This window comes from Manis pentadactyla, chromosome 8 (assembly GCF_030020395.1).
Source record: "Manis pentadactyla isolate mManPen7 chromosome 8, mManPen7.hap1, whole genome shotgun sequence".
In the NCBI taxonomy this organism is placed as follows: Eukaryota; Metazoa; Chordata; class Mammalia; order Pholidota; family Manidae; genus Manis; species Manis pentadactyla.
The window spans coordinates 106094401-106117848 of record NC_080026.1 but is presented as its reverse complement, the minus strand read 5'-3'; the positions used below and the strand labels follow the sequence as shown (position 1 = coordinate 106117848).

Below are 23448 nucleotides of genomic sequence, written 5' to 3'. Positions count from 1 at the left end.
GCTCACACTTCAGCTTTATCTAAGTTTGTGGGAGATACTTTGCCACTTTGTAAATTACCAATAACTGAGAGCAACTCAGAGTAATTCTTGTCTACAGATAGACAAATTATGTTTTATCCAGTAGATCCTCAATTGACTTTCTTAGTTTTGCCTTCATTGCACATTCACGTCAACACTCCTTTACCCTAAATAAGTTTTTATTCTTTGACCCCTCATCTTCGAACTGATTGCAACACCTTGTTACAACTGGTTATAACTGATTTCCTCATTAATGAGTTAAATAACATATTGTGCTCATGAAAAATAAGAGGAAGACATACAAATGATCAACAGGTATATGAAAAGATGCTCAATATCACTAACCATTAGGCAACACAAATCAAAAGCAATGAGGTATCACCTAATATAGAGGATGACCATTATAAAAAAAAGAAAGGAAGGAAATAACAAGGGCTGGTGAGGGTATGATGAAATTGACCTCCTATACACAGTTGATAGAATGTAAAATGGTGCAGCTACTATGGAAAACAGTATGTAAGGTCCTCAAAAAATTAAAAATAGAATACCACATGACCCAAAATTCTCACTTCTGAATATTTGTCCAAAAGAATCAGTCAGGAGCTCAAAGAGATATTTGCACTCCCAAGTATACTGCAGCATTATTCACAATAACCTAAATGCCTATCAAAGATGAATGGATAAAGAAAATATGGTAATTACATATATTAGAATATTATTCAACCATAAAATGAAAGAAATCTTGTCAAATGCAACATGGATGAATCTTGAGGACACTGTGCTAAGTGAAATAAGCAGATTACAGAAGCTCAAATATTGCATGATTCTACTTATATGAAGTAGCTAAAGTAGTTAAACTCAAAGAAACAAAAAGTAGAATGTTGACTGCCAATGCCTAGGGAAATGGAGTCACAGTTCAATGGGTATGGAGTATCGGTCATGCAAGATGAAGAGTTCTAGAGACAGGCTGTTAATAATACTGTAATGTATACTTTATAATTTGTTTCTCTCATATTATGTGGGTTTTTTTTTTACTATAAATGTAAAGTGTTGAGAAGAAATGATAGGGCATGTTATAAAAAGAAACATTTAGTAAGTGGCTTCTATGCCAGGCTCCTTCAAATGTTCCTGGGCTCTAAACTTTAAAAGAACTTTTATTTTAGCTAGATAGGTGGAGGGTAATTTGGAAAGCCTTGGGGATATCTCTGTCTATATGTAACTCACAGGTAAAATCTGGTTTTCAGTCTTACACATAATTTGGAAGAAAGAGTTAAAAATCAGGGTAATTTGTTATCCAGACTGAAAATCAGAATCTTTGTGACACTTTATAACTGGCAATGGGAGACAGAGCCAAATTTCTACTTGAGAAGACAGGGTAAGCAGTTATTGATTATGGTTGAAATCTAGTTAAATAAAATATTTTATAACTTGGTATTTGTGTATTTTGGAGAATTATGATTAGCACATATTTATTCAAAAATATAAATCATACTATGAGTATTAGGTAACAAGAAATAATACTGATATTTTTTAAATAGTGCTGTCTTTACAGAGAAATCATAATTGATGAGAACTGCACTAAGATAATGCCTAAGTGATTGAAAGCATAGATGGCTCTCAGACATGTCTGTGAGGCTGACCATATAAATATAGTCCAATTAAGTGAAAGCACATGTCACTTTTTTCATGCTCCATGAAAGGATACTAAGTTCTTTACTACCACGTCCACTGGACAAGTATTTCCCATATGCTGTGCAATAGAGAATGCACATTTAAGTTACAGTTAATACATTGTTCTCTCTTTCAGAAAATGAGTCAAAACTACTCTGTGATTTCTGACTTGAAAACAAAGTTCAGGAGAGAATAGGATTAAATAACCTTTTGTGTGCACAGATACAGAAAAGCTGCCTTGGCCCTCTGCTTCACACCCTCCCTCTCTCACCAGAGCTGACGACCACTACCCCTAATGAAAAATTTGACCACCCCTTGAATGTTTCCAAGCACATCATTAGAAAATAGTCTGTTAAGGTCAGAGTTACAGAGTACAGAATCAATTACTCACCATTGGTTTTTCTCAACTCCTCCACAAGGCAGCGGGCTTCCTCTTGAATGCGATCCTCAATGCTCCTCTTCCCCATCCCGAAATTCCGCAGGGTCATCAGGGAGAAGCGCCGGATCTCCCTCCATTCCCTCCCATTGCTGAAAATGATTCCTGCCAGAGGGGAAACAGAAAATAAAAGGGAGGCTCTAGACAAGGAGGAGGATGCTGACACTCATAGCCTTGCAGATGGGCCAAGCTCTGCTGAGATTGTGAAATTCCTGTTTTCCATTGTTCCACCCCTGTTATCAATGCTGCACACAGACCCATACACCTACCAAGTCCTTTACCAGCTTTTTCAGCCACTGGAAAACTGCCTCTTCCAGAAAACTCCTCTCCCATATCAATCAGAGCTTCCTTCACCGCTTCATATCCATAGAGCACCACAGTGGGCCTCATGCCAAAATACAAAGTGAACACAGGCCCATATATTTTTGAGAGCTGGGAAATGGAAAGGAGAGACAAATAATAGCAAAAGTCACTATTTCATAATGTATTATGCCTGATTCAGAATGCTATTATCCTATTTTTGTTTTTATTCTGCTACACATAGCCTAAAATATTTCTGAATTGGGTACATAAATATGAGGTTGATTGCTGTAGCTGCCATGTATGGATAGTCTGCCATGTGCCTGGCAATGGCCAGATAATTGGTACCCAGATTACAATTAATCCTCAAAAGAGCACCTTCATCAGGTTTATTTGCTCTACTTGCAAATAAGGAAACTGAGGTCAGAGAATCCAATTCCCTTCCAGCATCCATGGCTACTACATAGAAGACCTAGGTTTGAACCTCTTCTTATTGGATCTCTGATCCTTCAGTAATATATCAATCCTTAATGACCATTTTAAACCAATACCCAGCTGACTGCTTCAGGATAGCCTTTAGAGTTCTTCCAGTGGGAATTCTGATTCAGTAGCTCTGTAATAAATACTAGAAATTTATACTTTTAAAAATCAATTCAGGTAACTCTAGTGCCCAGCCCAGCTTGTGAGCCAGCCCAGCTTGTGAGCCACCGCTATTAACACAGAAGGAAAGTGAGCCTCACAGAGGCAGGGCCAGGACATACAACATCTCATGGAAGCAGTTTGTACAGTCCAAATGGATGCTGTTACCTCCAATTGGATTCTAATTACTACTTATTTTCATTCACTCATGCTGGTCCTGAACCAGAGCTATTTCCGACATCAGACAAAATTTGCTGATGCACTTTAGAGAAGTACAGTTTTCATGGCTATCTAAACAAAACACACAGTTTATATACATGACCTGGAATGAAATCTATAATCACAAAACACTTCCCTTACCATTTACCTTCAGCCAAGTATCAGCAAATGGCTGTGAAACAAAGGGAAGCAACAGTCCCAGCTTTTGCCATTTTATTATTCTGATTCTATCACAGAAAGACTTAAATGTTCCACTAATCACAAAACATATTATTTCATGCCACTATTTCTGATAGTGACACACTGGAAAAGGCAAGGGAAACATCACAAATCATAGGTAAATGACTATTTACTTTACAATGACCTATTTTAATAGTGTGCCCCCAGGAATTTATTTCATTTTAAAACCAGGTTAATTTGTATACCCTTTGCAAGCCACAGGAGAAGTATAAAACATACTTACATTGCTTAAGGTTTTGCTGGTATTCTTAATATCTAACTGTAGGATATTTCCAATAATTGGGAGAGGAGTAGGCCCAGGTGGAAGCTTCCCTTTTCCAGAGCTCTGTTTCCAGAGTGAAAGGAGGAGACAACAGGAGAGACAGAGCACCAGGACCACAACCGCATCCATTGAAGCTTTCTCTTCTTAGACAACCCTGTGGTCTAAAGCTTTTGTAGCAGTCCCTGCTACCTCAACTGTGCCTCTCTAAAATATACCGGAACCAGTCAACAACATCCACTTTATACTCTCTTCTGAGTGGACTTTGGCCCACTGATAGGGTCCTTTAGTCTTATTTTATTTGTGTCCAGTGACTACTCTGGTGATTCCCGCTTAATTGTACTGGCTTGAGGTCCAGGTGCTGATAATTATTTCTTTACAAAAAGGTGTCTCTAATGTGCAGCCAGGATTGAGAAACACTGAACTCATAATCCAGAGTGGCTCAAAATTGGATTCAAATCAATGACTAGTCGGGGATTTATGATTTTGAGTACAATCATGTATTCTATGCCTTATATATACAAAATGTTTATTTGTAACGCTGTATGTAATACTAGGATACTTTGTCCTTGAAAATGAAAGATTTTCAAATATTTTAAAATGCTATACTAACATTACAGCTGCCTATACATAAAAGAGCTAACATAACTCAAAATCTGAAATCAACAAACACACAATTAGCTAAATACATTTACATGTCTCTGACCATGAAATCCCTCCCATGCCCCCACAAAAAAACCACTCCGGAAAGTAGAGATTATTATTTTGTATTTTTCAATTGGGGAAAAGGGAGATTCTGGGAGAACAGGAGACCTGTCCAGTGTCACACAGCTCATAATTGACAAAACTAGGATTTAAACTGAGATGGTTTAATGCCCACTGTGATACACTCACACCACAGCTCTTCAAGAACAATTTAGGAAAACAAAACCAAACCCCCAAACATCTAACTCTGAATATACACTCATTCATGGTTCATATAACAGGCTTCACATTGAATATTTGACTTCAGGAATAAAAGGGTAATAGATTCTAAAGAGAAAAAATAATAATAAAAAGAATTCTCTCATCTCCATCACTGCAGAAGTGAAACGTACTCAACATATTTGAGAGAAGAGCCAATCTAAAGAATTTAGGGGTGGGGGGGCTTGAAGAAACTATGTCTTCCCCAACCTCCTGCTGCCTGAAAATACTGCTTCTTCTGTCACCTTTTTGAGTCTGTCTTTGCCAGAAATAATATGAGCAAGTATACAAAGCAAGGAAGGGAGATTTTAGACAGAATGGATTTTAGACACATGGATTCAGTGGAGGATGGAAGACAGGGACTTGATTAAACAGACCCACAGCACAGAACCACCACAACAGGCAGACCTGGACAGCAGAAGACAGTGAATGGCCGTGAGGATCTCAGTATCATGGGAACAATATATTTTACTAGATCACTAATGATAATACTTTAAAAACACGCATTCTAAAAAAATACCACACTTGTTCTAAACTAATCAGTGCAGTTATTTTCTAAACTCTTTTATTAATTAAAAAAAATAAGCTTTTGTCAAAACCTAATTATAAAATAGTTTGTTCCTCATGTTTACAGGATTTTGACCATTAGCAGAGAATTTCCACACCCCTCATATCTCTTTTGATTCTCTCAATTACTTTTGCCTAAGTTAAAAATATTCCCATTCTAGAGATTTGGAAATTGGACCTTGGAGATTCAGTACTTGGGCCAAGCACATGGTATCTGCAGGTGGTAGGGCTGAGACAAACTCACATCCTGAGTCATTCCCTTCAAGCAAACATCCAGCTCACTGAGGTCATCAAGGCTACTGAATGTGTACTGTGATTAAATATTTTGTGATTCCTCCCAATCAGTGACTAATATTAATTTAGTTAATAATTACATCATTTGTTGATGAAAACTGGAGTTAGGAAAGTTTACTTTTGTAATCTTTTAACTTGAGTCCAGACTTGGGTAATTTTATCCAAGACAAAGAGAAGCAGTAATTTGCTATCTAACTCACATTAGCTCTAACTCTAAAAGAACTGTACCAGCTTATTTTGCATGAAATAAATTCAGTTACTTTCTTTATAGCAATAATTTTATTGCCTGAGAAATGAGTGTCCGAGCTGGGCTTCACCCTCCTTCAGCTAAGGCTCTTGACTGGCCCTTTCTTTTTATATAATGAGAATCAAAGATAATTTAAAGGTAGAAGGGATGAACTAGTTTTATCTTTATTTTTTCAAATGAGCAATGAACTCAGTGAAATAAAGTGTCACCAGTGCATCAGTGCAAGACCTCACCTTAGAATCTCAGTTTTCCACCTCCTGGTTCAGTGATGTCATGGGAAATGACATCATGTCACATTAAAATACATTCCCATCACAGTCCAAATGATCAGCAAGGCATCGACATTATGCTCCCCATTGTCACAGACTAATGCAAACTTCATTTTTGGCTAGAGTTGAGGATTAGAGCTTTTCTTTTTAATTAGCAGAATTTATTTTTTAGAGCAGTTTTATGTTCGCAGCAAAACTAAACAAAAATTACATAGCTCCCACATACTCCTAGCCTCTCACAATCAACCACCCTCACCAGTTGTATGTTTGTTACAGGTAATGAAGCAATATTGACACAATATAAACCAAAGTCCATAGATTACATTAGGGTTCACTCTTAAGACTGTACATTCTACGGACTTTGACAATTGTATGACATGCATCCATTATAGTACAATACAAAACTGTTTAATTGCCCTAAAAATCCTGTGCTCCATCTATCCATCCCTTCTCCCTAAACCCCAGGCAAACCACTGATGTTTTACTGTCTCCATAGTTTTTTGTTGTTTCTAGAGTTTTAAATTTGGATTATATAGCATATAGCCTTCGCATTAGTTTCTTTCACTCAGTAATATGAATATGGTTCCTCCATGTCTCTTCATGACTCAATAGCTCATTTCTTTTTACCAGTGAATAATATTCCACTGTATGGATATATCACAGTTCGTTTATCTTTTCACCAATTGAAAGACATTTTGGTTGCCTCCAGTTTTTGATATAAAGTTATAAATAAAGCAACTATAAACATTAAGTTTATGAGTAACAAATGTTTCTGTTTATTCAAAAACATAAGTTAGAAGAAAACAACATGGATGGAGCTGGAGGGTATTATGCTCAGTGAAATAAGCCAAGTGGAGAAAGACAAGTACCAAATGATTTCCTGCATTTATGGAGTGTAACAACGAAGCAAAACTGAAGGAACAAAATGGCAGCAGACTCACAGACTCCAAGAAGGGACTAGCAGTTACCAAAGGGGAGGGGTGGGGAGGGCAGGTGGGGAGGGAGGGAGAAGGGGATTGAGGGGTATTATGATTAGTACACATGGTGTGGGGGGTCACGGGGAAGACAGTGTAGCACAGAGAAGACAAGGAGTGACTCTGTGGCATCTTACTACACTGATGGACAGTGACTTCAATGGGGTATGGGGGGGACTTGATAATATGGGTGAATGTATACCACAATGTTTTTTATGTAAAACCCTCGTAAGAGTGTATATCATTGATGCCTTAATTAAAAAAAACACCTAAGTTTATGAATAAGGGAACTATAAATATGTGCAGGTTTTTGTTTTGGAAATAAGTTTTCAATTCATTTGAATAAATACCAAGGAGTGCAGTTGCTAGATCATGGTAAACTGTATGTTTTGTTTTTCTTAAGAAATTGCTGTCTTCCAAAGTGGCTGTACCATTTTGCATTCCTACTAATGACATGTCCTTGCCAGTATTTGGTTTTTCAACGATTTGGATTTTAACCATTCTATACATGTGTAAGTGGTATCTCATTGCTGTTTTTATTTGCAAGTCCCTAAGGATATATGATGTTGAGCATTTTTCATATGCTTATTTGCCATCTATTTATGGCCTTTGTTGAGGTGTCTGTTCAGATCTTTTGCCCATTTTAAAATAGGGTTGTTATACTCCTGAGAGTGTTTTAAGAGTTCTTTGTATGAGTAACAGTCCTTTATCAGAGATGTCTTTTGCAAATACTTACTCCTAGTCTGTTACTTGTCTTTTCACTTCTCAGTACATCTCAGAGTAGTTTTTTAATTTTAATGAAATCCAACCTATCAATTTTCTTTTTTTATGGATTATGCATGCCTCTAGTGATGTATTTTAAAAGTCATCACCAAACTCAAGATCATCTAGATTTTTTCCAGTTTATCTTCTAAAAGTTTTAAAGTTTTATATTCTACATTGAGTTCTACGATCCATTTTGAGTTAACTTTTGTAGAGTGTAAGATCGATCTGTGTGTATTCATTTTTTTGCATGTAGGTGACCTATGGCTCCATCAACATTGGTTGAAAAGACTATCTATTCTCCATTGTATAGCCTTTGCTTCTTTGTCAAAGATTGACTGTATTTGTGTGGGCTCTCTTTTCCAATCCACTGATCCATTTGTTTATTCTTTCATCATAACACACTGTTTTCATTACTGCAACTTCAGAGTAAGTCTTGAAAACAGATAGTGTTAGTACCCTGACTTTATTATTCTCCTTCAATATAATGTTGGCAATTCTGAGTCTTTTGCATCTCCATATAAACTTAGAATCAAATGTCAATGTCTGAAAAGTAACTTGCTGTAATTTTTGACTGGGATTGCATTGAATTTTTAGTTCAAGTTGAAAATAATTTACTTTAGATTTTTCAAATGATGAATCACTGTTGCATACTTGAAATAAATCCCAATAACTGGTCATTGTGTTTAATTCTTTTTATTGTTGAATTCAAATTGTTATTATTCTGTTGACAAATGTCTGCATGTATGTTCCTGAGAAATATTGGTCTTTGGTTGTCCTCTCTTGTAATGCCTTTTTATTACAATCTGTTATTTAAAAAATCAATGAACAATTCATGAATGGGACAGCATTCTGTGTAACAAATAAAAAAGAGCTTGTTTGAGTTGCAGAAAAGGAGAGATTTTTAAAAGGAGAGAGAGAGTGGGAAAAAATGGAAATTACTAGCAAAAAATGCATTGTTTTAAGATCCTGGAGCTGTTGCAGTTGTAGCTGCATTCATCCCACCGGTTCCTGGACTTGCCATTGGAATGAAGAAGGAGACATCTAAGCTGGCCTGTGCATACAGCAAAACAACAAAATTTGACTGGACCTATACTGTTGGAACTCAACCAAGAATTAGAAGTGCAAGTTGCAGCGCTCCAAAATCTTGCAACTATAGACTATCTACTGTTAAAAGAACATATGGAGGGAGGGGCGGAAGATGGCGGCGTGAGTAGAGCAGCGGAAATCTCCTCCCAAAACAACATATATCTATGAAAATATAACAAAGACAACCCTTCCTAGAATAAAGACCAGAGGACACAGGACAATATCCAGACCACATCCGCACCTGAGAGAACCCAGCGCTTCGTGAAGGGGGTAAGATACAAGCCCCGGCCGGTGGGAGCTGAGCGCCCCTCCCCCCAGCTACCGGCGGGAGAAGAGCAGGCAGAGCGGGAGGGAGACGGAGCCCAGGACTGCCGAACACCCAGCCCCCGCCATCTGGGCCAGAGTGCAGGGCCCTCAATACTAGGAAAACAGGGCAGCAAGAACAGTGAGCGGGCACTGGAGGCCGGGCGCCGGAGGACATAAAAAAAGCGCGTGACCATTTTTTTTTTTTTTGCTTTTTTGCTGTTTTGTTTTGGCGAGCGCTTATTGGAAGTCTTAAAGGGATAGGGACCCCAATACTAGGGAAACAGGGCAGAAAGACCGGTGAGCAGAGGCCTGAAGCTGGCACTGGAGAATAAAGAAAAACGAGCGAGCACCTTTTTTTTTAATTTAAAAAAATTTTTTTTTTTTTTTTTTTTTTTTTTTGGTGGTCGTTGTTTTGTTTTGGCGGGTGCTTTTTGGAAGTCTTAAAGGGACAGGGCGGCTCACTTAATCCAGAGGTAGGGAATCCAGGGATCTCTGGGCACACTAACCCCTGGGCTGCAGGGAGCAGGGAGGCCCCTTACGGAGATAAATAGCCTCGCAGCAGCTCCTGCTCCAACGTGACTCCACCACTTTGGAGTAGCTGCACGAGCCAGGCCACGCCCACAGCAACAGCGGAGATTAACTCCATAGCAGCCGGGCAGGAAGCACAAACCCTGTCGGCGCGCAGCTGCGCAGCACAAGACACTAGAGGCCGCTGTTCTCCCAGGAGAGGAGGGCTACAAACCAACAAGAAAGGAAGTCCTTCCAGCCGTCACTCGTCCCAGTTCTGCAGACTATTCCTATCACCATGAAAAGGCAAAGCTACAGGCAGACAAAGATCACAGAGACAACACCAGAGAAGGAGACAGACCTAACCAGTCTTCCTGACAAAGAATTCAAAATAAGAATCATAAACATGCTGACAGAGATGCAGAGAAATACGCAAGAAAAATGGGATGAAGTCCGGAAGGAGATCACAGATGCCAGAAAGGAGATCGCAGAAATGAAACAAACTCTGGAAGGGTTTATAAGCAGAATGGATAGAATGCAAGAGGCCATTGATGGAATTGAAATCAGAGAACAGGAACGCATAGAAGCTGACATAGAGAGAGACAAAAGGATCTCCAGGAATGAAACAATATTAAGAGAACTGTGTGACCAATCCAAAAGGAACAATATCCGTATTATAGGGGTCCCAGAAGAAGAAGAGAGAGGAAAAGAGATGGAAAGTATCTTAGAAGAAATAATTGCTGAAAACTTCCCCACACTGGGGGAGGAAATAATCGAACAGACCACAGAAATACACAGAACCCCCAACAGAAAGGATCCAAGAAGGGCAACACCAAGACACATAATAATTAAAATGGCAAAGATCAAGGACAAGGAAAGAGTGTTAAAGGCAGCTAGAGAGAAAAAGGTCACCTATAAAGGGAAACCCATCAGGCTAACGTCAGATTTCTCAACAGAAACCCTACAGGCCAGAAGAGAATGGCATGATATATTTAATACAATGAAACAGAAGGGCCTTGAACCAAGGATACTGTATCCAGCACGACTATCATTCAAATATGACAGTGGGATTAAACAATTCCCAGACAAACAAAAGTTGAGGGAATTTGCTTTCCACAAACCACCTCTACAGAACATCTTACAGGGACTGCTCTAGATGGAAGCACTCCAAGAAAGAGCACAGCACAAAACACCCAACATATGAAGAATCGAGGAGGAGGAACAAGAAGGGAGAGAAGAAAAGAATCTCCAGACAGTGTATATAACAGCTCAATAAGCGAGCTAAGTTAGGCAGTAAGATACTAAAGAGGCTAACCTTGAACCTTTGGTAACCACGAATTTAAAGCCTCCAATGGCAATCAGTACATATCTTTCAATAGTCACCCTAAATGTTAATGGACTGAATGCACCAATCAAAAGACACAGAGTAACAGAATGGATAAAAAAGCAAGACCCATCTATATGCTGCTTACAACAAACTCACCTCAAACCCAAAGACATGTACAGACTAAAAGTCAAGGGATGGAAAAACATATTTCAAGCAAACAACAGTGAGAAGAAAGCAAGGGTTGCAGTACTAATATCAGACAAAATAGACTTCAAAACAAAGAAAGTAACAAGAGATAAAGAAGGACACTACATAATGATAAAGGGCTCAGTCAAACAAGAGGATATAACCATTCTAAATATATATGCACCCAACACAGGAGCACCAGCATATGTGAAAAAAATACTAACAGAACTAAAGGGGGATATAGACTGCAATGCATTCATTCTAGGAGACTTCAACACACCACTCACCACAAAGGATAGAGCCACTGGGCAGAACATAAGTAAGGACACGGAAGCACTGAACAACACAGTAGAGCAGATGGACCTAATAGACATCTATAGAACTCTACATCCAAAAGCAGCGGGATATACATTCTTCTCAAGTGCACATGGAACATTCTCCAGAATAGACCACATACTAGGCCACAAAAAGAGCCTCAGAAAATTCCAAAAGATTGAAATCCTACCAACCAACTTTTCAGACCACAAAGGCATAAAACTAGAAATAAACTGTACAAAGAAAGCAAAGAGGCTCACAAACACATGGAGGCTTAACAACACGCTCCTAAATAATCAATGGATCAATGACCAAATCAAAATGGAGATCCAGCAATATATGGAAACAAATGACAACAACAACACTAAGCCCCAACTTCTGTGGGACACAGCAAAAGCAGTCTTAAGAGGAAAGTATATAGCAATCCAAGCACATTTTAAAAAGGAAGAGCAATCCCAAATGAATGGTCTAATGTCACAATTATCGAAATTGGAAAAAGAAGAACAGATGAGGCCTAAGGTCAGCAGAAGGAGGGACATAATAAAGATCAGAGAAGAAATAAATAAAATTGAGAAGAATAAAACAATAGCAAAAATCAATGAAACCAAGAGCTGGTTCTTCGAGAAAATAAGCAAAATAGATAAGCCTCTAGCCAGACTTATTAAGAAGAAAAGAGAGTCAACACAAATCAACAGTATCAGAAACGAGAAAGGAAAAATCACGGCAGACCCCACGGAAATGCAAAGAATTATTGGAGAATACTATGAAAACCTATATGCTAACAAGCTGGGAAACCTAGGAGAAATGGACAACTTCCTAGAAAAATAAAACCTTCCAAGATTGACCCACGAAGAAACAGAAAATCTAAACAGACCAATTACCAGAAACGAAATTGAAGCGGTAATCATAAAACTACCAAAGAACAAAACCCCCGGGCCAGATGGATTTACCTCAGAATTTTATCAGACATACAGGGAAGACATAATACCCATTCTCCTTAAAGTTTTCCAAAAAATAGAGGAGGAGGGGATACTCCCAAACTCATTCTATGAAGCTAACATCACCCTAATACCAAAACCAGGCAAAGACCACACCAAAAAAGAAAACTACAGACCAATATCCCTGATGAACGTAGATGCAAAAATACTCAACAAAATATTAGCAAACCGAATTCAAAATTACATCAAAAGGATCATACACCATGACCAAGTGGGATTCATCCCAGGGATACAAGGATGGTAAACATTCAAAAGTCCACCAACATCATCCACCACATCAACAAAAAGAAAGACAAAAACCACATGATCATCTCCATAGATGCTGAAAAAGCATTTGACAAAGTTCAACATCCATTCATGTTAAAAACTCTCAGCAAAATGGGAATAGAGGGCAAGTACCTCAACATAATAAAGGCCATCTATGATAAACCCACAGCCAACATTATATTGAACAGTGAGAAGCTGAAAGCATTTCCTCTGAGATCGGGAACTAGACAGGGATGCCCACTCTCTCCAGTGTTATTTAACATAGTACTGGAGGTCCTAGCTACGGCAATCAGACAAAACAAAGAAATACAAGGAATCCAGATTGTTAAAGAAGTTAAACTGTCACTATTTGCAGATGACATGATACTGTACATAAAAAACCCTAAAGACTCCACCCCAAAACTACTAGAACTGATATCGGAATACAGCAAAGTTGCAGGATACAAAATCAACACACAGAAATCCGTGGATTTCCTATATACTAACAATGAACCAACAGAAAGAGAAATCAGGAAAACAACTCCATTCACAATTGCATCCAAAAAAATAAAATACCTAGGAATAAACCTAACCAAAGAAGTGAAAGACTTATACTCTGAAAACTACAAGTCACTCTTAAGAGAAATTAAAGGGGACACTAACAGATGGAAACTCATCCCATGCTCGTGGTTAGGAAGAATTAATATCGTCAAAATGGTCATCCTGCCCAAAGCAATATACAGATTTGATGCAATCCCTATGAAACTACCAGCAACATTCTTCAATGAACTGGAACAAATAATTCAAAAATTCATATGGAAACACCAAAGACCCCGAATAGCCAAAGCAATCCTGAGAAAGAAGAATAAAGTAGGGGGGATCTCACTCCCCAACTTCAAGCTCTACTATAAAGCCATAGTAATCAAGACAATTTGGTACTGGCACAAGAGCAGAGCCACAGACCAATGGAACAGACTAGAGAATCCAGACATTAACCCAGACATATATGGTCAATTAATATTTGATAAAGGAGCCATGGACATACAATGGCAAAATGACAGTCTCTTCAACAGGTGGTGCTGGCAAAACTGGACAGCTACATGTAGGAGAATGAAACTGGACCATTGTCTAACCCCATATACAAAAGTAAACTCAAAATGGATCAAAGACCTGAATGTAAGCCATGAAACCATTAAACTCTTGGAAGAAAACATAGGCAAAAACCTCTTAGACATAAACATGAGTGACCTCTTCTTGAACATATCTCCCCGGGCAAGGAAAACAACAGCAAAAATGAGTAAGTGGGACTATATTAAGCTGAAAAGCTTCTGTACAGCAAAAGACACCATCAATAGAACAAAAAGGATCCCTACAGTATGGGAGAATATATTTGAAAATGACACATCCGATAAAGGCTTGACGTCCAGAATATATAAAGAGCTCACAAACCTCAACAAACAAAAAACAAATAACCCAATTAAAAAATGGGCAGAGGAACTGAACAGACAGTTCTCCAAAAAAGAAATACAGATGGCCAACAGACACATGAAAAGATACTCCACATCACTAATTATCAGAGAATTGCAAATTAAAACTACAATGAGGTATCACCTCACACCAGTAAGGATGGCTGCCATCCAAAAGACAAACAACAACAAATGTTGGCGAGGCTGTGGAGAAAGGGGAACCCTCCTACACTGCTGGTGGGAATGTAAGTTAGTTCAACCATTGTGGAAAGCAGTATGGAGGTACATCAAAATGCTCAAAACAGACTTACCATTTGACCCAGGAATTCCACTCCTAGGAATTTACCCTAAGAACACAGCAATCAAGTTTGAGAAAGACAGATGCACCCCTATGTTTATCACAGCACTATTTACAATAGCCAAGAATTGGAAGGAACCTAAATGTCCATCGATAGATGAATGGATAAAGAAGATGTGGTACATATACACAATGGAATACTACTCAGCCATAAGAAAAGGGCAAATCCAATCATTTGCAGCAACATAGATGGAGCTGGAGGGTATTATGCTCAGTGAAACAAGCCAAGCGGAGAAAGAGAAATACCAAATGATTTCACTTACCTGTGGAATATTAGAACAAAGGAAAAGCTGAAGGAACAAAACAGGACCAGAATCACAGAACTCAAGAATGGACTAACAGGTACCAAAGGAAAAGGGACTGGGGAGGATGGGTGGGTAGGGAGGGATAAGGTGGGGGAAGAAGGGGGGTATTAAGATTAACATGGAGGAGGGGGCGGAAGATGGCAGCGTGAGTAGAGCAGCGGAAATCTCTTCCCAAAACAACATATATCTATGAAAATATAACAAAGACAACCCTTACTAGAATAAAGACCAGAGGACACAGGACAATATCCAGACCACATCCACACCTGAGAGAAGCCAGCGCCTCGCGAAGGGGGTAAGATACAAGCCCCGGCCCCGCGGGAGCCGAGCGCCCCTCCCCCCAGCTCCCGGCGGGAGAAGAGCAGGCAGAGCGGGAGGGAGACGGAGCCCAGGGCTGCCGAACACCCAGCCCCAGCCATCCGGGCCAGAGTGCAGGGCCCTCGACACTGGGAAAACAGGGCAGCAACAACAGTGAGCAGGCACTGGAGGCTGGGCGACAGAGGACATAAGAAAAGCGCGCGACCATTTTTTTTTTGCATTTTGCTGCTTTGTTTTGGCGAGCGCTTTTTGGAAGTCTTAAAGGGACAGGGACCCCAATATTAAGGAAACAGGGCAGAAAGACCGGTGAGCAGAGGCCTGAGGCTGGCACCGGAGAATAAAGAAAAACGAACGACCACCTTTTTTTTTTTTTTTAATTAAAAAATTTTTTTTTTTAAATTAAAAATTTTTTTTTTCTTGTTTTTTTTTGTGGTCGTTGTTTTGTTTTGGCGGGTGCTTTTTGGAAGTCTTAAAGGGGCAGGGCGGGCCACTTAATCCAGAGGTAGGGAATCCGGGGTCTCTGGGCACCCTAACCCCTGGGCTGCAGGGAGCAGGGAGGCCCCTTACGGAGATAAATAGCCTCCCAGCAGCTCCTGCTCCAACGCGACTCCACCATTTTGGAGTAGCTGCCCGAGCCAGGCCACGCCCACAGCAACAGCGGAGATTAACTCCATAGCAGCCGGGCAGGAAGCAGAAACCCTGTCTGCGCGCAGCTGCGCAGCACAAGCCACTAGAGGCCGCTGTTCTCCCAGGAGAGGAGGGCCACAAACCAACAAGAAAGGAAGTCCTTCCAGCCGTCACTCGTCCCAGTTCTGCAGACTATTCCTATCACCATGAAAAGGCAAAGCTACAGGCAGACAAAGATCACAGAGACAACACCAGAGGAGACAGACCTAACCAGTCTTCCTGACAAAGAATTCAAAATAAGAATCATAAACATGCTGACAGAGATGCAGAGAAATACGCAAGAAAAATGGGATGAAGTCCGGAAAGAGATCACAGATGCCAGAAAGGAGATCGCAGAAATGAAACAAACTCTGGAAGGGTTTATAAGCAGAATGGATAGAATGCAAGAGGCCATTGATGGAATTGAAATCAGAGAACAGGAACGCATAGAAGCTGACATAGAGAGAGACAAAAGGATCTCCAGGAATGAAACAATATTAAGAGAACTGTGTGACCAATCTAAAAGGAGCAATATCCGTATTATAGGGGTCCCAGAAGAAGAAGAGAGAGGCAAAGAGATGGAAAGTATCTTAGAAGAAATAATTGCTGAAAACTTCCCCACACTGGGGGAGGAAGTAATCAAACAGACCACGGAAATACACAGAACCCCCAACAGAAAGGATCCAAGAAGGGCAACACCAAGACACATAATAATTAAAATGGCAAAGATCAAGGACAAGGAAAGAGTGTTAAAGGCGGCTAGAGAGAAAAAGGTCACCTATAAAGGGAAACCCATCAGGCTAACGTCAGATTTCTCAACAGAAACCCTACAGGCCAGAAGAGAATGGCATGATATATTTAATACAATGAAACAGAAGGGCCTTGAACCAAGGATACTGTATCCAGCACGACTATCATTCAAATATGACGGTGGGATTAAACAATTCCCAGACAAACAAAAGCTGAGGGAATTTGCTTTCCACAAACCACCTCTACAGAACATCTTACAGGGACTGCTCTAGATGGGAGCACTCCTAGAAAGAGCACAGCACAAAACACCCAACATATGAAGAATCGAGGAGGAGGAACAAGAAGGGAGAGAAGAAAAGAATCTCCAGATAGTGTATATAACAGCTCAATAAGCGAGCTAAGTTAGGCAGTAAGATACTAAAGAGGCTAACCTTGAACCTTTGGTAACCACGAATTTAAAGCCTGCAATGGCAATAAGTACATATCTTTCAATAGTCACCCTAAATGTTAATGGGTTGAATGCACCAATCAAAAGACACAGAGTAACAGAATGGATAAAAAAGCAAGACCCATCTATATGCTGCTTACAAGAAACTCACCTCAAACCCAAAGACATGTACAGACTAAAAGTCAAGGGATGGAAAAACATATTTCAAGCAAACAACAGTGAGAAGAAAGCAGGGGTTGCAGTACTAATATCAGACAAAATAGACTTCAAAACAAAGAAAGTAACAAGAGATAAAGAAGGACACTACATAATGATAAAGGGCTCAGTCAAACAAGAGGATATAACCATTCTAAATATATATGCACCCAACACAGGAGCACCAGCATATGTGAAAAAAATACTAACAGAACTAAAGGGGGATATAGACTGCAATGCATTCATTCTAGGAGACTTCAACACACCACTCACCCCAAAGGATAGATCCACTGGGCAGAAAATAAGTAAGGACACGGAAGCACTGAACAACACAGTAGAGCAGATGGACCTAATAGACATCTATAGAACTCTACATCCAAAAGCAGCGGGATATACATTCTTCTCAAGTGCACATGGAACATTCTCCAGAATAGACCACATACTAGGCCACAAAAAGAGCCTCAGAAAATTCCAAAAGATTGAAATCCTACCAACCAACTTTTCAGACCACAAAGGCATAAAACTAGAAATAAACTGTACAAAGAAAGCAAAGAGGCTCACAAACACATGGAGGCTTAACAACACGCTCCTAAATAATCAATGGATCAATGACCAAATCAAAATGGAGATCCAGCAATATATGGAAACAAATGACAACAACAACACTAAGCCCCAACTTCTGTGGGACACAGCAAAAGCAGTCTTAAGAGGAAAGTATATAGCAATCCAAGCATATTTAAAAAAGGAAGAGCAATCCCAAATGAATGGTCTAATGTCACAATTACCGAAATTGGAAAAAGAAGAACAGATGAGGCCTAAGGTCAGCAGAAGGAGGGACATAATAAAGATCAGAGAAGAAATAAATAAAATTGAGAAGAATAAAACAATAGCAAAAATCAATGAAACCAAGAGCTGGTTCTTCGAGAAAATAAGCAAAATAGATAAGCCTCTAGCCAGACTTATTAAGAAGAAAAGAGAGTCAACACAAATCAACAGTATCAGAAACGAGAAAGGAAAAATCACGACGGACCCCACAGAAATGCAAAGAATTATTGGAGAATACTATGAAAACCTATATGCTAACAAGCTGGGAAACCTAGGAGAAATGGACAACTTCCTAGAAAAATATAACCTTCCAAGATTGACCCAGGAAGAAACAGAAAATCTAAACAGACCAATTACCAGCAACGAAATTGAAGAGGTAATCAAAAAACTACCAAAGAACAAAACCCCCGGGCCAGATGGATTTACCTCGGAATTTTATCAGACATACAGGGAAGACATAATACCCATTCTCCTTAAAGTTTTCCAAAAAATAGAGGAGGAGGGGATACTCCCAAACTCATTCTATGAAGCTAACATCACCCTAATACCAAAACCAGGCAAAGACCCCACCAAAAAAGAAAACTACAGACCAATATCCCTGATGAACGTAGATGCAAAAATACTCAACAAAATACTAGCAAACCGAATTCAAAAATACATCAAAAGGATCATACACCATGACCAAGTGGGATTCATCCCAGGGATGCAAGGATGGTACAACATTCGAAAGTCCATCAACATCATCCACCACATCAACAAAAAGAAAGACAAAAACCACATGATCACCTCCATAGATGCTGAAAAAGCATTTGACAAAGTTCAACATCCATTCATGTTAAAAACTCTCAGCAAAATGGGAATAGAGGGCAAGTACCTCAACATAATAAAGGCCATCTATGATAAACCCACAGCCAACATTATATTGAACAGCGAGAAGCTGAAAGCATTTCCTCTGAGATCGGGAACTAGACAGGGATGCCCACTCTCTCCACTGTTATTTAACATAGTACTGGAGGTCCTAGCCACGGCAATCAGACAAAATAAAGAAATACAAGGAATCCAGATTGGTAAAGAAGAAGTTAAACTGTCACTATTTGCAGATGACATGATACTGTACATAAAAAACCCTAAAGACTCCACCCCAAAACTACTAGAACTGATATCGGAATACAGCAAAGTTGCAGGATACAAAATCAACACACAGAAATCTGTGGCTTTCCTATATACTAACAATGAACCAACAGAAAGAGAAATCAGGAAAACAACTCCATTCACAATTGCATCCAAAAAAATAAAATACCTAGGAATAAACCTAACCAAAGAAGTGAAAGACTTATACTCTGAAAACTACAAGTCACTCTTAAGAGAAATTAAAGGGGACACTAACAGATGGAAACTCATCCCATGCTCGTGGCTAGGAAGAATTAATATCGTTAAAATGGCCATCCTGCCCAAAGCAATATACAGATTTGATGCAATCCCTATGAAACTACCAGCAACATTCTTCAATGAACTGGAACAAACAATTCAAAAATTCATATGGAAACACCAAAGACCCCGAATAGCCAAAGCAATCCTGAGAAAGAAGAATAAAGTAGGGGGGATCTCACTCCCCAACTTCAAGCTCTACTATAAAGCCAAAGTAATCAAGACAATTTGGTACTGGCACAAGAGCAGAGCCACAGACCAATGGAACAGACTAGAGAATCCAGACATTAACCCAGACATATATGGTCAATTAATATTTGATAAAGGAGCCATGGTCATACAATGGCAAAATGACAGTCTCTTCAACAGGTGGTGCTGGCAAAACTGGACAGCTACATGTAGGAGAATGAAACTGGACCATTGTCTAACCCCATATACAAAAGTAAACTCAAAATGGATCAAAGACCTGAATGTAAGCCATGAAACCATTAAACTCTTGGAAGAAAACATAGGCGAAAACCTCTTAGACATAAACATGAGTGACCTCTTCTTGAACATATCTCCCCGGGCAAGGAAAACAACAGCAAAAATGAGTAAGTGGGACTATATTAAGCTGAAAAGCTTCTGTACAGCAAAAGACACCATCAATAGAACAAGAAGGATCCCTACAGTATGGGAGAATATATTTGAAAATGACACATCCGATAAAGGCTTGACGTCCAGAATATATAAGGAGCTCTCACGCCTCAACAAACAAAAAACAAATAACCCAATTAAAAAATGGGCAGAGGAACTGAACAGACAGTTCTCCAAAAAAGAAATACAGATGGCCAACAGACACATGAAAAGATGCTCCACATCGCTAATTATCAGAGAAATGCAAATTAAAACTACAATGAGGTATCACCTCACACCAGTAAGGATGGCTGCCATCCAAAAGACAAACAACAACAAATGTTGGCGAGGCTGTGGAGAAAGGGGAACCCTCCTACACTGCTGGTGGGAATGTAAGTTAGTTCAACCATTGTGGAAAGCAGTATGGAGGTACATCAAAATGCTCAAAACAGACTTACCATTTGACCGAGGAATTCCACTCCTAGGAATTTACCCTAAGAATGCAGCAATCAAGTTTGAGAAAGACAGATGCACCCCTATGTTTATTGCAGCTCTATTTACAATAGCCAAGAATTGGAAGCAACCTAAATGTCCATCAATAGATGAATGGATAAAGAAGATGTGGTACATATACACAATGGAATACTACTCAGCTATAAGAAAAGGGCAAATCCAATCATTTGCAGCAACATGGATGGAGCTGGAGGGTATTATGCTCAGTGAAACAAGCCAAGCGTAGAAAGAGAAATACCAAATGATTTCACTTATCTGTGGAATATAAGAACAAAGGAAAAACTGAAGGAACAAAACAGCAGCAGAATCACAGAACTCAAGAATGGACTAACAGGTACCAAAGGGAAAGGGACTGGGGAGGATGGGTGGGTAGGGAGGGATAAGGGTGGGAGAAGTAGGGGGGTATTAAGATTAATATGCATGGGGGGGTAGGAGAAAAGGGAGGGCTGTACAACACAGAGAAGGCAAGTAGTGATTCTACAACATTTTGCTATGCTGATGGACAGTGACTGTAAAGGGGTTTATAGGGGAGACCTGGTATAGGGGAGAGCCTAGTAAACATAATATTCGTCATGTAAGTGTAGATTAGTGATAGCAAAAAAAAAAAAAAAAAAAAAAGGGCAGTTCCTGTGTGGTAACCTCCAACGAGTTCTACACAAGGGTATAAAGGGCATATAAAAGTGTAGGCAAAGGGTCTGTTTGTGTTTACACAGAGGATCAAAGCCTAATTCGGCTACCCCGAAAATGAACTAAGATACGATATGAAAAAGAACTTCCAACATCTGCACTCTCTGGAAGACTCATGCCAGAAGATGATCATCAAAAAACCCCAACAAAGATCCACGCACTGCTACAGCTGTAGATGCACTCATCCCACCAGTTCCTGGACCTGCCATGGGAATGAGGAAGGAGATATCTAAGCTGGCCTGTGCATACAGTAAAACAACAAAATTGGACTGGATCTATACTGTTGGAACTCAACCAAGAATTTGGAGAAGTGCAAATTGTAGCGCTCCAAAGTCTTACAACTACAAACTATTTATTGTTAAAAGAACATATGGCATGTGAACAGTCCCCAGGAATGGGTTGTTTTAATTTGTCTGATTTCTCTCAGACTGTTCAAGTTCATTTGGACAATATCCACCATATCATAGATAAGTTTTCACAAATGCCTAAGGTGCCTAACTGGTTTTCTTGGTTTCACTGGAGATGGCTGGTAATTACAGATATGCTTTGGTTATGTAACTATACTCCTATTATGTTAATGTGTGTGTGCAATTTAAGTAGTAGCTTAAAACCTATACATGCTGAAGTTACTCTACAAGAAGATATATCAAAGAAATAATCAATCTTCCCATGTTTTCTTCCGCCTGCTACTTCTATAGCTTTTCTTCTTCCTTCCTAATTACAACCCTTAAATAGAATTCGTGCCTCATATCAAATTTACCGAGTATCATAATTCTTCCAAGTGGTAAAGATACCTCAAGACAAATGCTGGGCATAGAAGCCACAGGGCATAAATATGCAAAGAAGTAAAAAGCTAACTTTTTCAAACAATAAGGCTTCTCTCTCACTTACCAACTTCACATTTCCCTGTATGGCCCCGGAAGATGACTGGTTAGCCAGAGACGGGTAAGATTCCTCAAGAGAGGAACAACCTAAGACAGGCACAGTCGCAGGGGGGCCATCAGGTGAGAAATTGGGGATCAACAGAGGTGAGGCTTAGAACCTCACCCCCCCGTTCTGAGAGAAATCTTCTGCATACGTGGATGTTTTATTGCCCTGGTCTAGCTTGGATTAACACATAGTCTACAGGCACACACCTGATCATCTACATGTGCTCTCTTACAACACTAAACTATGTTTTCTACCTTTATCTTGTATCTACCTACCACTTCAGCATTTTATTAAAAATAATAATAATAAAGAGAGAAATGTGGTATCCACATATAAATCAAGTATAAAAACCAAATGAGTATTCATATTTGAACTGACTGTTTATAGTTCATAATGCATGAGCAAAACCGAAAGTTTCTGTGATGACTGCCCTTGTACTGTTCACTATGTAACTTATTCATTATGTAAGAATTTGTTCTACATGTAAAAACTTGTTTGTTATGCCTCAGAAGATTGGAGACTGACAAAAATTAGGCTTGGGGTGGAATAATGATTGTGCATTGAGCATTGACTCCCCTATACAGAATTTTATTGTCGTTAACAACCATTTGATCAATAAATATGAGAGATGCCCTCACAAAAAAAAAAAAAAAAAAAGGACAGACTTCCAATGGTAAAATAAATTAGTAACCAGGATGTAATGTATAGCATAAGGAATATAGTCAAGATATTGTAACAGCTTGGTAGGCTGATAGCTGGAACCTAGAATTATGTATATAAATGTTCTACCACTGTGTTGTACACTTGAAACTCATGTAATGTAATACTGTGTGTCAACTACCCTTCAATAAAAAATAATTATTAAAAAAAAAAAAAAAAAAAAAGATTAACATGCATGGGGGGGTAGGAGAAAAGGGAGGGCTGTACAACACAGAGAAGGCAAGTAGTGATTCTACAACATTTTGCTATGCTGATGGACAGTGAATGTAAAGAGGTTTATAGGGGAGACATGGTATAGGGGAGAGCCTAGTAAACATAATATTCGTCATGTAAGTGTAGATTAGTGATACCAAAAACAAAGCAAAACAAAACCAAACAACAAAAAAAAGGGC

At 39.3% G+C, this 23448-nt stretch overlaps 1 protein-coding gene across 1 annotated transcript in view; it reads right to left on the bottom strand.

Moving 5' to 3' along the window:
* LOC118912910 (cytochrome P450 2C9-like) overlaps window positions 1-4059 on the bottom strand; it is a 65674-nt gene extending 61615 nt beyond the window's left edge. The window contains exons 1-3 of the mRNA XM_036886505.2: window positions 3747-4059; window positions 2395-2557; window positions 2081-2230 (exon numbers count right to left, since the gene is read on the bottom strand). Of these exons, the coding sequence (XP_036742400.2) occupies window positions 2081-2230; window positions 2395-2557; window positions 3747-3914 (481 nt within the window). The 5' untranslated portion in view covers window positions 3915-4059. The remainder of the gene's footprint in view (window positions 1-2080; window positions 2231-2394; window positions 2558-3746) is intronic.
* Between the last annotated feature and the right edge of the window lie 19389 nt (window positions 4060-23448).